The following is a 14,629-nucleotide window of genomic DNA, read 5'->3' on the forward strand; positions in this document are numbered from 1 at the left end:
AAGCAGGTATTCATAAAACCATGGGTTGTCAGAAATCTGGTCTGGTACTTCTGTTTTACAGATGGGAAGTCTGAAGCTCAGTGAGGGGAAGGGACCTACCCTGGGCCATACAAATAGGACCAGAACTATTCCTCCTGAAGTCTTGTATTCTCCACTATCCTATAATATCTCCCTACAGCCACCCTGAGAGATGGTCATTAAATTCCTGGTTGCATACAGTCAGTAACAGGGAGCTCATTATCTTCGGAGGCATCCCATTCCTGTGATTTTTCAACCTTGACGGTTAGGAACTTCCTCCTCGTAACCAGATGCCACTCCATTCAGTTATTCCTATAAAAAACACGGTATTTATTGAGCATGTGCTGCTGGGGAATGCAGTGAAGAACAGGTAACAGTCTTTGGTCCATGGAACCCAGAGCAGGTCATGTCATGTGGCATGCTCAGGGCTATGACTGAAGAAACTACTGAAGACTGCCTTGGACTCCCTTGGGATCCTGAAGGAAGTGATGTTATTTTTGATTTGTATTTTTTTTTTCCAAGTAATCTCTACATCCAACGTGGGGCTCAAACTTACGACCTGGAGATCAAGAATCACATGCTCCACTGACTGGGCCAGCCAGGTGCCCCTTTAAATATATATATATAAAATAAATATTTATATAAATATATAATATATAAATATATAAACACACACACACACACACACTCATGACGCCAAGATCAAGAGTTGCATGCTTTACTGTCTGAACCAGCCAGGCGCCGGAAGGAAGTGATATTGAAGCTGAGAAAGATTACAGTGAAGTAGGCAGGTAAAGAGAGAGAAGATGCGAGTTCCTGGCAGAAAAAACAGCACGTGCAAAGACCTGGAGGCTACACAGGGTGTTGTTTGGAGCTGTATTTTAGTCTGACCAGAGCAGAGCAGCATGCAGGATGGGGAGGGAAGGGGATGGAGGTTGGAGTGGTTAAAGGGAATAGATAAATTTGGACCTTATCTATTTTCCTGAATAAATGAAAGAACAAATTAATGAACAAATGATTGCTGAGGGTTCCAAGTTCTCTGCTTCAAAGGAATCATTGGTGGCTCCAGGGCTCACGTCCAAATTGGACTCCCCTGGTGTCGCTGCCCCTTGGCTCTCTGCCTGGCCGGTGGAGGCCTTGTGTAGCCTGGCCTAGCTCCACTGAGCTTTTCTTGGGAATGTCTATAAATAGAGAAAGATGGTGGCCCAGCTGCCACTGTCCGTCTACCTTCCTTGGAATCCAGCCTCCTTTCACTGGCCCCAGGCTCTGCGCTCAGTTGTCTTCATGCTCTTTCTGTTGACTTAGCCACTGTCCACAGCATCGCCTACCTCTCCAACACCCAGCCTGGACCCTGTGGATTTGCAGGATGGGCTCCCTTCGGACTGGACTTGCTCTGCCCATCTCTCCAGATGGCTAGCTGAGCTGCTCTGGACTTCTTCACTGAGCTCTAGGAAGGGGCCTGCTGCCCCTTTACTCACCTAGAGAACCTGCCCCTAATCCCCCTCTCCCTCAAAAAAAAAAAAAGAATCCCAAACACCCTTTTCCCGGAGAAGGTAAACTTGAGAGGAAGATATGCTTTCAACTTTATTTCTCCTCCAACTGCATCCCCATCTCCTGGACCCCTCCCTAGATTTCTTGTTTGGACAGGTCTCCTCAAGGGTTGTCCCAACTTCCCTTCAGGATTAATAAGAATCACTGACATGGGGCGCCTGGGTGGCTCAGTCGTTAAGCATCTGCCTTCAGTTCGGGTCATGGTCCCAGGGTCCTGGGATCGAGTCCCGCATCGGGCTCCCTGCTCAGCGGGAAGCCTGCTTCTCCCTCCCACTCCCCCTGCTTGTGTTCCCTCTCTCTCTGTGTCTCTCTCTCTCTGTCAAATAAATAAATAAAATCTTAAAAAAAAAAAGAATGACTGACATGACTAGAGGCCTTTATGATTTACAAAGCCCCCTAGTAAAAAGGGAATAATCCTAGCTTCTCCCTCATGGGATGGGGTGATCTAGGTGACATCACGTGGTTAAAATGCTTATCATAGAGTGTGGCTCCTCCTAGAGGTTCAATGACTGTGGCCGTCACTTTCCCCTCCTCCCCTCCCCTGCCCTCTACCATGGTTCAAAGACAGGACGTTGCACTTGCCAAGCACCAACCCTATGGAGTGGGCACAAGTTGGGTGACTTGTAGCTGGGCCCCCATTTCCCATGGTCTGTCTGTGAGGGAGGTCATGACTGTCCCCATCACCACCTCTCGGAGAAGGAAACTGAAGCTCAGAGTGGCACGTCGCCTGCCTAAGAGTGCACTGTTTGCAGAGACAGGATCTGGATCTTGGGTTTCATCCTTCAAGGCTTGTGCTCTTCCCCCTCTGCCATGCTGCTTCACTTTTCTCGATTCCGATCGTCCTCACCCATCTTGGAGCCAGTGTGTTCCTTGAGCAGGGGTTCCCTAAGGCAGAGGAGCAGGGCGGGTTCTCCTTCCAAGAATCTAGGACATTAAGGCCTGCCACCTGCTCAGAGGCTTAAATTTCTCTGCAAGGGCCCTTGGCTAAATTAGGTAATGGGCTAGGACTCTGGGATGGGGGCGGGGGGGGGAGGGGAGAGGGGGGAGGAGGCGCTCGCTGACCCCAGGATCTGATTGGCCAGGGCAACTAGTCCTGGGGAGCAGGGAGGTGGGAGGAGAGGGTGTCCCCTACAAATCTGAGGGACTGGAGCAGGCCAGGGCATCTTTGGGTGGTGGAGAGCTGAGGAGGTGACCTGCAGCAGAGGAGGCCCTGGGACTAGCAACCATGGTAAGGACAAGAAGGGACTTCATCACTTTGCTTGCTGGAGCACTTCTGGACCTGTTCCAGGCCAGATCTGGGTGCTCTGTAGTTCAGTAATTGGACGTCTGAAGATGGAACATGAAGGCTCCTGGGGCCCAGATGTCTAGGAGGAAGCCTGGGAAGAAGGCCTTGGACTTCTCTAGGAAGGGGAGGGGTTGGGGGGTCCTGGGGATTGCCGACTCCCTGCAGACCTGAGGCTTCGGCAGTGTTGGTTACGGAGCCATGAGGGGGTGCTAGCTTGTCTCCCTCATTGTAGAGGGGGGGACCCTGAGGGCCAAAGTGAGTCACCTAGCAAGCCCGTGGCAGGGGTGGGCTAGAAGCCTTGCCAAACTCTCCTGAAGACTTGTCTGGAAGAAAGGGGGCCTGCAGGGTCTCAAGCCAGCTGAGGTGCACGATCCAAGAGCTCCAAGGGTGAAGAGAGGGGGCTTCTGGCAAGATAGACCAAGGTTAGAGAGACCCTGGCCTCCCAGAGAGCGGTCCGAATCTGGGGCTGTCATTTCCCCTGAGGTCCCCTTCCCCACGTCACTTCAAGGGGTAACTAGACCCTGGAGGACAGCTGCTGTTGCCCATGCCAAGCTAAAAATAGCCTGTCCTCCTGCATGGGCAAGGAGGAGGGCGGAGGGGAGGGCAAGGAGGAGGGCGGCGGCCAGCCGGTCGAAGAATGCCTTGGCCACCTCAGCCCCTCCTCCCCACCAGCCTCAGTGCAAAGCCCCATAGCCGGATGGCTTGGCTTAGATGTGGCTGGATCCCCTCTCCCGAAATGTTATTTTCACCTCCACAAGGCCCCCCATCATATTCTGCCCAGCACGAGTAGTGTTTACTCCAATGGCTGAATGATAAGAAGGAAGCTTAAAATCTCCATCTCCGCAAGTTCTTGGAGGGGAGGGATGATGTGTCTCAATCTTGGTCTCAGTGCCCAGTCTCTGGCCTGACACCTAGCCGGTGCTCAATGACTTTGCCTTGCATTATTATTTCTTTGAGAACAAACATTTATTGAGCACCTGTTACAGAGCCAGGCTCTGCTGGGAGCTAGGGAAAACTGGGAAATGACGCTGGAATAGTGCTGGCACCGTACAAACCCCTTTCACATCCCTGATGTCATCTCATCCCTGAAAAGCTGCTGAGAAGAGATAGAGTAGAATTAGCGACTTGCCCGAGGTTAATGGGGCGGGGGGGGGGAGGGGAGGTTCCTGACTTGACATCTGATTAGCAAGTTTGAAGACCTTGGGCATAATCTGTGTTTCCTCCCTAGTTCTTCAAAACTGGGGTCAGGTGCTGTAGGAGCATGCAGAAGGTGTTGCTGGTTTAGAATCGTTTTTCTGGAAGACCAAAGGGCACTGACAGAAGGGGGTTGAAGAGAATGGGGTTAAGGCAAGAATGAGCTCTGGGGCCGCCCCTTCTGCTCTCTGACTCTGTGTCTTCTGCAGACTGACCAGCAGGCGGAGGCCCGGTCCTACCTCAGCGAGGAGATGATCGCTGGTGAGTGCAGGAGTGCAGGTGGGAGGGCTGGCTGCTGGGTGGAGGTGTGCTGGGCAGTGTTCAGTGTCTGGGCAGGGTGGGAGAGAAGGTGTGAGGCTGACAGTCCAGCCGAGCCCGCCTCAGTCCTCTGCCTCTTCCAGAGTTCAAGGCTGCCTTCGACATGTTTGACGCTGATGGTGGCGGGGACATCAGCGTCAAGGAGTTGGGCACGGTGATGAGGATGCTGGGCCAGACACCCACCAAAGAGGAGCTGGATGCCATCATCGAGGAGGTGGACGAAGACGGTGAGCAGGTGGTCCTCCGAGGCGGGGCTGCGATGGTGGGGAGAGGGGGGCATGCAGGGCTGAGGCTCACTCAACCCCCTGCTCCCCTCAGGGAGCGGCACCATCGACTTCGAGGAGTTCTTGGTCATGATGGTGCGCCAGATGAAAGAGGATGCGAAGGGGAAGAGCGAGGAGGAGCTGGCCGAGTGCTTCCGCATCTTTGACAGGTGCACTGGGGGCCTGGGGGCCGAGAAGGCGCTGAGCTCGGCGAGTCCCGCCGGCGGGGCGCTTCGGCTCTCCGCGCGCGGGTGCGGGAGGGGGCGTCGCCGTGGCCAGGGCGACTCGCCCTCGCCTGCCCTGAGTCCTGCCTTGTCGTTTCGCCCCGAAGGAACGCAGACGGCTACATCGATGCGGAAGAGCTGGCTGAGATTTTCAGGGCCTCTGGGGAGCACGTGACAGACGAGGAGCTCGAATCCCTAATGAAAGACGGTGACAAGAACAACGACGGCCGCATTGACTTCGACGGTGAGGCCCGCGGGAGCGCGGCGGGGGGCGGGGCCACGCGGGAACGCCCGGGGCGTGGCCCCCACGCGGCACTCCGTGGCCTTGTGGGCAGGGTGGGGAGCTCTCGCCGGTGCCGTGCAATTTATGCTTCCCCTCCCCGTCCCCGCAGAGTTCCTGAAGATGATGGAAGGCGTGCAGTAAGAAGTCGCCCTCGCCTCCGCCCACACCGCGCGTCCCTCGGGCGAGGGCGGTGCCACTCCCGTCCCCCCCTGCCCCGTCCCCTTCTCCGCCCCGAGAGGGAGGCGCGGCCCCTGCTGGCTCTGTGTCCAGAGGGAATAAAAGCAGACACCGCAAAGCGCGTAGCCGGAGTGAGAGGAGGAGCGCGGGGTGGGTGTGGGTGTTAGGGCCTGCCTGACTGGGTCGCCGTCCAGGGCGCCACCCGAGCGTCCTCGGGGCTCCGAGGAGGGGGGATCTGAGCTGCGGGAAGCACCGAGGCGCAGGGCCGGGGTCCCCGCAGCTGGAGCTGGGCGTGGACAGCTCGGCCGAAGGGGCTTCGGTGGCGCCTGGCGCTGGAGGAGGGAGGCCGGCGGGTTGGGGGTGGTGGTGGGGGTGGTGCGGGCTTGGAGCTGTCGGGGTGAGGGTGCCGGGGATGGAGGGTAGGGTGAGGGCGTGGCTGGCGGCTGGAACGCGGGGGAACGCGGGGGAGGCCGAGGTGAGGCCCCTTTGCTTCCCCACCGTCCTTCCTTTCTGGAGTCTTGGGTGCAGGCTACCGGGCTGGGGATGGGAAAGTGAGCATCGTACGCATCCGTTCTGGGCAGCATTCATTCCTGCTTGACTTTTTCTACTTCATCTCTTCTGGGCGTTTCTAGGTGCTCCATACAGGAGATGGGACGGGAGGGTGGGGGGTACACAGCCGGGAAGGAAGTTCTGACGTCATCGTCTCCACCCTGAATCCCTGCCTCCAGCTCCGGCCAATGCCCTCAACACAGGGCCCATTAGCAGGAACTAGCTAAAAGAAATCTGACCTGGCTGCTCCCCTGTTGAAAGACCTTCAAGGCTCCCTTTGCTTCTAGAATCACGTCCAAATTCCTTTCCCCTCCTTCCCGTCTCAGGTTCCAGCCACACTGGGCAATTTGTCGCTCCTGCTCTGGACAGCGGGGGTGCGATTTCAAGCCTTTGGGCTTTTGCTCATGCTGTTCTCCCTCCTTGGAATGCCCTTCCTCCTCTAATAAGCCTGGCAAAGTTTTCAACCCAGCTCAGATACTCTCTTGTCCCTTGATCTCTGCTCCCACTGGCTTCCAGAGCTCTTTGCACACACCGTCAGTTAGAGCAGGCATCAGGGCCAAGCTAACGCAGTGCAGTGCTGATTTCGCTTTTGTTTTTTTTAATTTTTTTAAAAAGATTTTATTTATTAACTTGACAGACAGAGAGAGCGCGCGGGAGCAGGAACACAAGCAGGGGGAGTGGGAGAGGGAGAAGCAGGCCTCCCGTGGAGCAGGGAGCCCGATCCCAGGACCCTGGTGGGATCATGACATGAGCCGAAGGCAGACACTTAACGACTGAGCCACCCAGGCGCCCGGTGATCTCGCTTTTAGAGTTTGAGTCCTCATTGCTGGTGACAAACCATTCCGTGCTTCGGTTTCCTGTGCTGTAAAATGGGGATAACGACAGTACCTACCTTGCAGGGTTGTGAGAACAAGTTAGTGTGTGCAGTGCGGAGTGCTTAGAACAGAGCATGGCACATACTAAGCACTTAATAACAGCTATCATTAATATCACTACTATCACCTTGAAACATTGAGCTGTACTGTTATTCTTTGCCACAGTTCTCCCTCTCCAAGTCCTTTGTGTTCTCTGCTCCCCTTGCTGAGCCATTCGTGTTCCCCAGTTTGTATCTCCAGCCGGGATCAGTCCTCGTCACTAGGACTGCTTCCTGTGTGCTGGGCCCTGTGCCTTGCAGGCAGGTCCCGTTCGTGCGCACAACCCTCGAGGCAGTCGGATACTGTTCTCCCCCTTTTACAGTGGAGGAAACCAAGGCAGAGTGAGCTGACGTAGCCAGGCACGCGGACATTTGGTGGAGACAAGAGCAAGGCTCTTAACCGTAGCCCCCGTGTACCTGTTGACAGTTCTACCTGTGTGTCCTGAGTACTTGAGACTGGTCCTGCCCGAAGCTGATAAATCCCGCTCACCTTGTTCTCCAGTGCTCCCTTATCTCAGAGATGGTACCCTGAGGGGTGGGCCTAAGGCAGGGGTTCTGGAGCCCCCTTGCCGCTTGTAACTGACTCTGCCCTGCTGCTTTCCTTCTGTCCCCTCTCTGAGCCCACCCGGTGTTGTGGCTCAGGCCGCCCGCCATTGCTCACCACGTTGCTGAGAACAGTAACCTCCCTGCCATTTATTCCCCAGAAGCGGCTTTCTGAAACCAAATCTGATCACATCCCTGCCCTACTCCAGGCTGCATTAGCGGCCTCAAGGTAAAGCCCTGCATTTTAATTAAAGGCCTTTAGCTGAAAGGCCTTACACACCCTAGGTGAACTGACTGCCAGGCTACTTTGCCAGCAGTGAATACCCCATCACCTTCTCCAGGAAGTCCTCCTTGACCCTCTTGGTCTTCATTAGGTACCCCACCTCTGAGCTCTTGTAACATGCGAGACTAGCAGCTGACATTCATTACCCGATACGCCAGGCACTATTCCAAGGCCCATCTAGCCTATGAAGTAGCTACTAATATTTCCTTTTTACAGAGAGGTTAAGTCTAAGTGTAGGCAAGTAGCATGGGGGTGGTGTGGGGCCTGCTGGGTTTGAGCTCTACACCGCCCCTCTGTATGGCACTCACTCTACCCCGCTGACACGCTTATCTGCCCCCGAACTTCAGCCTCTGAGGACAGGGTCGTGTCCTTTCCCCTGCTTTATCCCCAGCCCCAAGCATAGGGCTTTTACTTTGTAGGCACTCAGTAATTTTATGGGGTGAATGGGAACAATGATACCTTCTAATCCTTACTGAACTGGGCTTCTTTTTGTTGCAAGTACTGAAACCTAAAGCAAACAGACTTAAACTAAAAAGGGACTTACTGGCTCATGAAACTGGGCTGCTAAGGCGTCGCTGCTGGAGGCCGGCGTCTCGGTGTCACGTCCATTTCCTAGCTACTCGTGTCTGCTTGACTTTCTTCCATCTGCAGCTGTCTGCACCGCTGCCCAGACTCCCTCCCCTTTTAACAACCCTATTAGTAAAAGAATTCTACTTTCTGCCAGGAATTAATTCCAAGGAACACTCTGCTTGGTTCTAAACTACAGTCAGTCCCTGGGTCTGACACGAGGCAGGCCATGTGGCCATCCTGGGGAGGGGGGCAAACACTTTGATCAAAGACCACGTGGAGAGGCATCCTAAGGCAGGCAGAAAGGTTCGCCCACCTTGGCCAGCATCTAGTAAGAACCACTAGTGCCAGGTTCTGAGCTCCCTCTTCCTAGACATCCTCTAGCCAGGGGTTTTCAACGTTGAGAGGGCATCAAAATCCTGGAGAGCTTGTTGGGACCAAGACTCTGCATTTCTACCAAGTTGCAGGTGAAAGGGCCACAACCTTGAGAACACCGCTCACACCTTTAATTTCAAGAGAGATGTAGGACCTCAGGCCCCACCCAGACTGACTGAATCCAAGTTTGCATTTGAGGTAGACCCCCGGCAGATTTATCTGCACCTTGGATTGGGCAGCACTGCTCCAAGCCCCCAGGGGAAAGCTAACAGGAGCACAGGAGACGGACTCGGGGAGGTCATCCAAATCCCATCCCAGACCCGCCGAGGCCGCTTCTTCCCCGCCTGCCCCTGCTGCCCCTGCCGCTGCTCAGCGGGGGCACAGGGCAGTAAAGGAGCCTGGGCTGGCAGGAGCAAAAGGAAGGGGAGAACCTTCCTGATGCCCTCCACTACTGTCTCCTCCCCTCCCCCCAGGCCATGCTGGAGGGCACCTGGCTGCTGTGCCGGTCTACCCCGGAGATCTTGCGGGACTGGACCAGGGCCATCGCCCGAGCCTGCTCTTCTCCCCTGCCTCCCCCGCTGGTGAGCACAGGAGTTTCCCGCCAGGGGCCTGTGGCAGCCCAGTGTCAAAGAGGGCCTCGGGGCTGGGGGCCTGGGCCAGTGGGTGCAGCGGCCGGAGGACTCACTGGTGGAGATGAGCAGGTGAAACGTACTCCCTGGGAATGTGGAGCCATTCCTGGGGGGGCCCGGGGTAAGGGCTGAGTCGAGCTGTCCTGGGGTCTGTGGTAGGAAAGAGGTGTTCCCTGGCTGTCTCCCAGACCCTCGGCCTGCTGTAGGGTGACGTGAGAGCCTTCTTTCTCCGTCTCAGGCCCAGAACACCCCCTCAGAGAGAGTAGGTGGCTGGTCCTCACCTCCCAAGCCCCTGCTGTGCACCCAGGTGTGCATATATACTCTTTCTACAGCCACAGCTGTTTTGCTCCAAGGTCTGGTTCAGCCTCATCTGTATTCCGCTGGGACAGCTCCAGCATCCACCACCATTCCTGGTACACGTCACAACTCGACAGAAAGGCATTCTGTAACACCGTCTTGTAGAAGTGGAAACAGATGCAGTCATGAAATGACTAAGGTCACAAGGGAAGGAATCCTCGTCACCCCCTTGCTCAGCCACTCAGCCTGTCAGCTGCCTCCAGGCTTTGGGGAGAGCAGCAGGGCAAGAGCCGGGATATGCTACTCCACCCACCCTGAGCCCTGCCAACCCTGGGGTAACGACAAGGCAACTTGTAAAAAAAAACCCAATGTATTTATTTAATATATTTGTCACAAGGGCTCAACCAGAGACTTAATTTAAAAAACAGAAACAAAACAAAAATGACACCACAGCTTAAGATACAGAGTCCTAGACAGAAATGAAGAGAAAGACTATCTAAGGAGAAAATAAAAAGACAACACAAAGAGAGAGGCTGGACAGTCAGGGATCTTGGCTGGAGACCTGCTTCGAGTAGGTTTCTTGCAGATACTTCTTAAAGGCTGGAAGAGAACAGGCAGGTCTCAGGGAGTGGTGGGGACAAGGTTACAAGGGGCCCAGTAACATCAGGTTACAAGGGTTACAGTGGGCAAGGGGGCAGGCAAGGATACAAAGGTGGGAGAAGTCTGGGGAGCTGGGGAGATTTCCTGACACAATAGATTCTCCTGCTGCGGGCTGCCTGGTCAGGTCTCCTGGATGGGTTCTGCTCCCAGGGATGCTGGGGAGGTGACTGGGGTTTTTAGTGAGCAAGTCATTTACACAAAGTTTGCTTTCTACTTAAAAAGTCCCTCAACCTACATTACTGTAGAAAGTTAGCTTTCTGATTTTACAGCAAACAGGCAAATCAGAAACACCGAGGCAGAGGTAGAAACTGGGTTATCTGGGTTAACCACCCACCCCAACCCAGTCCTCAGGACACAATCCCAAGTCACCAGGATCCTTCTGTTTGAGGGAGCCTTTGAATATTGGGGAGGGATCACCCGGTGCCCGAGAAGGATGAAGGACCCACCTGTGGGGTTTTTCCAGAGCTCGGCAGCATGCGTGTTCAAAGGACTATCAATGTTTGGTTCTGTGGATGGAAAGAAAGAGAATGGTTAAGTAGAAGAGGCTAGCTGGGGGTGGGGGCGGTCCGGACAGGTTCCCAGTCTCAGGGGGGAGGCGCTGGTCTCAGAAGTCACCTCCTAGCAGGCTCTGGATGGACAGCAGGATGGTCCTGACATCATACAGGGCAGACCACTTGTCCTTCAGGATGTCCAGGCAGATATTTCCCTGGGTGTCCACGTTGGGGTGGTAGCAGGGTGTGAGGAACTTCACCGTGGGCGCGTTGTAAGGGTAGCCACTGGGGAACTCCAGCGAGAGCTTATACCTCAGGTCTTCATAAACCTGGCATTGGAGAAACGGGGGGGGGGGGGGGGAGTGAGCCTCCCACCCTGAGCCTCATATCCCAACCCAAGCCCTGGTAAGGGGCTTGTAAGGACCTTTGGGTTTGCCTGGGACTTGACAAAAGACAAAGTGTTACACTGGCTGTGGTACTTTCTCTCCTATCTGGTAGGAACATCAGTGATCCTTCAGTGTAAACTGGCATCCTGAGGACTACCACAGCTGTGCTTTAGTCAGCCACAACATTAGCTGCTGACATGTAAAAATTAGGATATTTTAGACACACACCTGAATTTGTTTTTGTTTTTTTAAAAATAATATTCCCTTTTGTGTCCATGAATGGACACTTGAGGTGCTGCTACCTTTTTTTTTTTACTATTAAAGATTTTATTTATTTATCTGACAGAGACACAGCAAGGGAGGGAACACAAGCAGGGGGAGTGGGAAAGGGAGAAGCAGGCTTCCCGCCGAGCAGGGAGCCCGATGTGGGGCTCGATCCCAGGACCCTGGAATCACGACCTGAGCCGAAGGCAGCCGCTTAACCCACTGAGCCACTCAGGCGCCGCACTGAATTTTTTAAATTTTTATTTTATTTATTTATTTTTCTTCAAGATTTTATTTATTTATTTGACAGAGAGAGACACAGCGAGAAAGAGAGAGAGAGAGGGAACACAAGCAGGGGGAGTGGGAGAGGGAGAAGCAGGCTCCCCGCCGAGCAGGGAGCCCGATGCGGGGCTCGATCCCAGGACCCTGAGATCCCAGACTCGAGCCGAAGGCAGACGCTTAACGACTGAGCCACCCAGGCGCCTCTGAATTTGTTTTTTTAAAAAGGTTTCGTTTTTCAGTAATCTCTACACCCAACATGGGGCCTGAATGTTTAACACCGAGATCAAGAGTTGCACGTTCACTGACTGTGCCAGCCAGGCGCCCCTGGATTTCTGACTCATCCTTAACCAGATATGCAGCAATGGGAAGCTGCCATCTTGAGACTGGTGCCCTCCCACTGGCCAAAGTCCTCACGTACCCTCCATCCTTCTTTCTGTTCGGGCCCCTATAGGCATCTGAGATGGACAGCCCTGCTTTCAACCCAATGTCTTCCTGGACAGAGGGAGAGACAAGGGCCCCGGGCTCAGAGCACCAGAACAGGACAGGCACGTGTTGAGCCAGGCATGTGTTGAGCCAGGCTCGAAGCTCGCGACCTGCACTTGGTTTTCACCCCAGCCCCGCCCCCAGACCCCGCAAAGTCACACTCACCTACCTCACCCTGCACTTACTGTGCCTGCTGCCCCATGGATGGTCCCCACCCATTTGAAAAGGTTGTCGGATTCAGGGAAGGCAGAGATGCCTTTGTCACCAGACATCTGGGGAAGAAACAACATCTGCTGGGCTGCACAGTACACTTTTGGGGGTCAGTAGGTGAAATCCTTCCCCTTAAGCTCATCAAATTTTGATCCAAAATTTGGCTCAAACTGATGGGCTTTTTTGAGGAAGTGACTCAATTCTTGGGGCTGAACCTGCCCCTTTGGGGAGCAGCACTGGGGTGTGTTAAGGAGGGAAGGGTTATGCAGAAAAAATACAAAGCAGCTCTGTGCCCGCAATCTTGTTGGATGCTGGGAATCCAGTTTGACATGCTAGTTAGGGCTGGTTACATACAAAGCCTCAAGACCATTCACAGACTAGGGAGATAGGGAATATTGGCATTGACGGATCTGAGTTGGATAGTCAGGGTTAAAGTAGACAAGGTCATCTAGGAAAAATTACTTGAAAAGTACGACAGGCGTCTTCCCTAAGAATAGTAAGGGGGGGTTGGGTGTGGTTAAATCTCAGGGCAGGGCAGTAGGGCCAGGCAGCATAGAGAGAAGAAGGCCTTGCATGGCTTCAGGGAACTGTATTTTAGAGGGAACTTCATGGTGGTGGTGGGGGTGGGGGGGGGAGGGATCTGGAGTAGACACTGCTGGAAAGAAAGGTGTAGGCGGGGTCTATTAACTTCTTCCCAGAAGAGGAAAGTGGACTCATCTTTTTATCCCCTGTGCTGTGTCTAGCAAAGAGCCCGATGTAGGAAAGGAGGCTACTGATAAGTGAGTGGGGAGGTGGAGGGTGGATCAATTGGCCTGGGGGTCTGGGCAGGTAGTCACTCACCATGAGGGTCATCAGCTCCTGCTGTAGCCTGCAACATAAGCGTTGGGAGTCACCCGGGAGTCTGGATGGGCCAGGGCTCCACGCGGTGCTTCTTCCCTCACCCCAGAATCTCTGGGGGAGCTGTCATGGAGGCTTCCCCTACCCTGAGGCCAGACTCAGCTGCGGCACACTCACTCCCATTTCCACCGAAGAGCCCCAGGGAGTCCTCACCCTTCCTAATTCCAGGTTCCGGCAGGACGGTTCTGCCTCGTTCTTAAGCCCCTCGGCTTCTCTGACGTCTCTCTCCCTGTGCCGGATCCCAGTTTCTCCCCGCTTCCGTCCCCACTCCCCCTCCCTACCTCGCCGAGCCACCGAAGGTCCCAGGCACACTTTCACCTTGGCTCACCCGCGGAGGATCATGGCGGCGTACCTCCCCCTTCTGTCCTCCTTCGGGGGGCCCTCTAAGGGCAGCCCGAGCTCCCGGCGTCCCCTCCTGCCCCCGCACATCTACCCACTCCAGGAGGAGGTGGGGGCCCGGAAGTCCGAGCTCTGGACCCCAAGGCCCAGGGCGTGCCGGGCCCGGCCAGTGTGACTCCACACTCCTCACCTCTTGCCCACGGGGCCCCGGGCGGCGCCCCCGCTGGGCTCGGCTCCTTTGCGGGCGGCGGCGACGCTGGCGGCAGCTGGGTCGCGGTTCTGGGAGGCCATCCCGGGTGGTGCGGGGAGAGAGACAGGAACTCGGAGAGCACGACTGCAACTGCAGGGCCGGCGGCCCGCCCGCCCGCGTTTGAATTGTAACCCTCCGGCAGCACCGGCCAATCAGCGGCTCGCTTGGGTTTGATCCAGCCAATGGGGCGCGCCAGAGCGCTGTGTCACTGCGCAACTGCTAGACCCACCCCCCAGCGCACCAATATTGGGCGGTGGAAACCTGCTTCTGAAGGGCGATTGGCAGAAGAGGCTGTCATTAACTAACGAATCTGCAGCGGATTGGTGGCCTTTGGAAAACGCCGACCATTAAAGGGCCGACAAAAAGTCCACGTGGGATGAACACTTTCAGGTCCCAGGACTGGCTACCAGAGCGAGCTCCTGGCGCGCTCAGCCGGGATCCCCACTCCCAGGAGGGAACGTCTCCGGTCTGGCGACAGCGGTACCCTTCCCTGAACCGGGAAACCCTTGCTCCTCCACATATTTTAATGTCCCCGACACCTCTGTAGGGACCTTATAGGAGGGGTATGACGGCCAGAGCCAGGAGACTGTTGGAAACAGGCTCCTACAGCAGCCTCTCCGACGGTTTGCTGTGTGACCCCGGACACGGCATTTAGTATTTTCACCTGTAAGACGGGGACAATAAAAGCATCTCCGCACTTTTCTTCCGGTCTGTCGTCAACCCCTATGGTGCCAGCCAACACGTCCTGCCACTTCTGTACCTTAGGGGATGAAGAAATAAGAAACAGGGAAGGTTTGCAGGGTACACGGTGTTCCCAGCTTTGTCTCATAAAGCAGATAGGCACGGGGCAGTGGGACCTTACTGGGTCCGACCTGCGATGGGGGAGGGGTACCTGGTC

At 55.2% G+C, this 14,629-nt stretch overlaps 2 protein-coding genes across 5 annotated transcripts; one reads left to right on the forward strand and one right to left on the reverse strand.

Annotated features, from left to right (window-relative positions):
• Positions 1 to 4,257: 4,257 nt before the first annotated feature.
• On the forward strand, positions 4,258 to 5,424 carry TNNC2 (troponin C2, fast skeletal type). The gene is made up of 5 exons (XM_025875321.2): positions 4,258 to 4,309; positions 4,450 to 4,593; positions 4,685 to 4,799; positions 4,961 to 5,097; positions 5,246 to 5,424. Exons 1-5 carry the CDS (start codon positions 4,300 to 4,302, stop codon positions 5,275 to 5,277), a joined length of 438 nt encoding a protein of 145 aa, XP_025731106.2. The 5' UTR covers positions 4,258 to 4,299; the 3' UTR covers positions 5,278 to 5,424.
• Positions 5,425 to 9,810: 4,386 nt separating this feature from the next.
• Positions 9,811 to 14,567, reverse strand: UBE2C (ubiquitin conjugating enzyme E2 C). Of its 4 annotated transcripts, XM_025875455.2 has the most exons (7): positions 14,396 to 14,567; positions 13,672 to 13,821; positions 13,086 to 13,113; positions 12,221 to 12,307; positions 10,745 to 10,949; positions 10,576 to 10,635; positions 9,811 to 10,069 (listed from the first exon to the last, which is right to left on the reverse strand). In XM_025875455.2, exons 1-7 carry the CDS (start codon positions 14,419 to 14,421, stop codon positions 10,011 to 10,013), a joined length of 615 nt encoding a protein of 204 aa, XP_025731240.1. In that variant the 5' UTR covers positions 14,422 to 14,567; the 3' UTR covers positions 9,811 to 10,010. The 4 variants fall into 4 exon arrangements, with proteins under 4 accessions (XP_025731240.1, XP_025731241.1, XP_025731242.1 ...); XM_025875456.2 differs by having other exon boundaries at positions 13,672 to 14,567; XM_025875457.2 differs by lacking the exon at positions 12,221 to 12,307 and having other exon boundaries at positions 9,812 to 10,069.
• Between the last annotated feature and the right edge of the window lie 62 nt (positions 14,568 to 14,629).

This window comes from Callorhinus ursinus, unplaced genomic scaffold (genome assembly GCF_003265705.2).
Source record: "Callorhinus ursinus isolate GAN/ISIS: 27379988/994484 unplaced genomic scaffold, GSC_fseal_2.0 scaffold38, whole genome shotgun sequence".
Taxonomy (NCBI): Eukaryota; Metazoa; Chordata; class Mammalia; order Carnivora; family Otariidae; genus Callorhinus; species Callorhinus ursinus.

Bases quoted from the DNA above. Each gene is read 5' to 3' on its own strand.
- TNNC2 (XM_025875321.2), top strand. The intron at 4,594-4,684 runs GTGAGCAGGTGG...TGCTCCCCTCAG, and splicing joins CGAGGAGGTGGACGAAGACG to GGAGCGGCACCATCGACTTC. The intron at 4,800-4,960 runs GTGCACTGGGGG...TTCGCCCCGAAG, and splicing joins TGCTTCCGCATCTTTGACAG to GAACGCAGACGGCTACATCG.
- UBE2C (XM_025875455.2), bottom strand. From the start codon at position 14,421: ATGCTTTTATTGTCCCCGTCTTACAG. The intron at 13,822-14,395 runs GTGAAAATACTA...CCGGCCCTGCAG, and splicing joins TTATTGTCCCCGTCTTACAG to TTGCAGTCGTGCTCTCCGAG. The intron at 10,070-10,575 runs GTGGGTCCTTCA...GTTCTCTTCCAG, and splicing joins GCTCTGGAAAAACCCCACAG to CCTTTAAGAAGTATCTGCAA.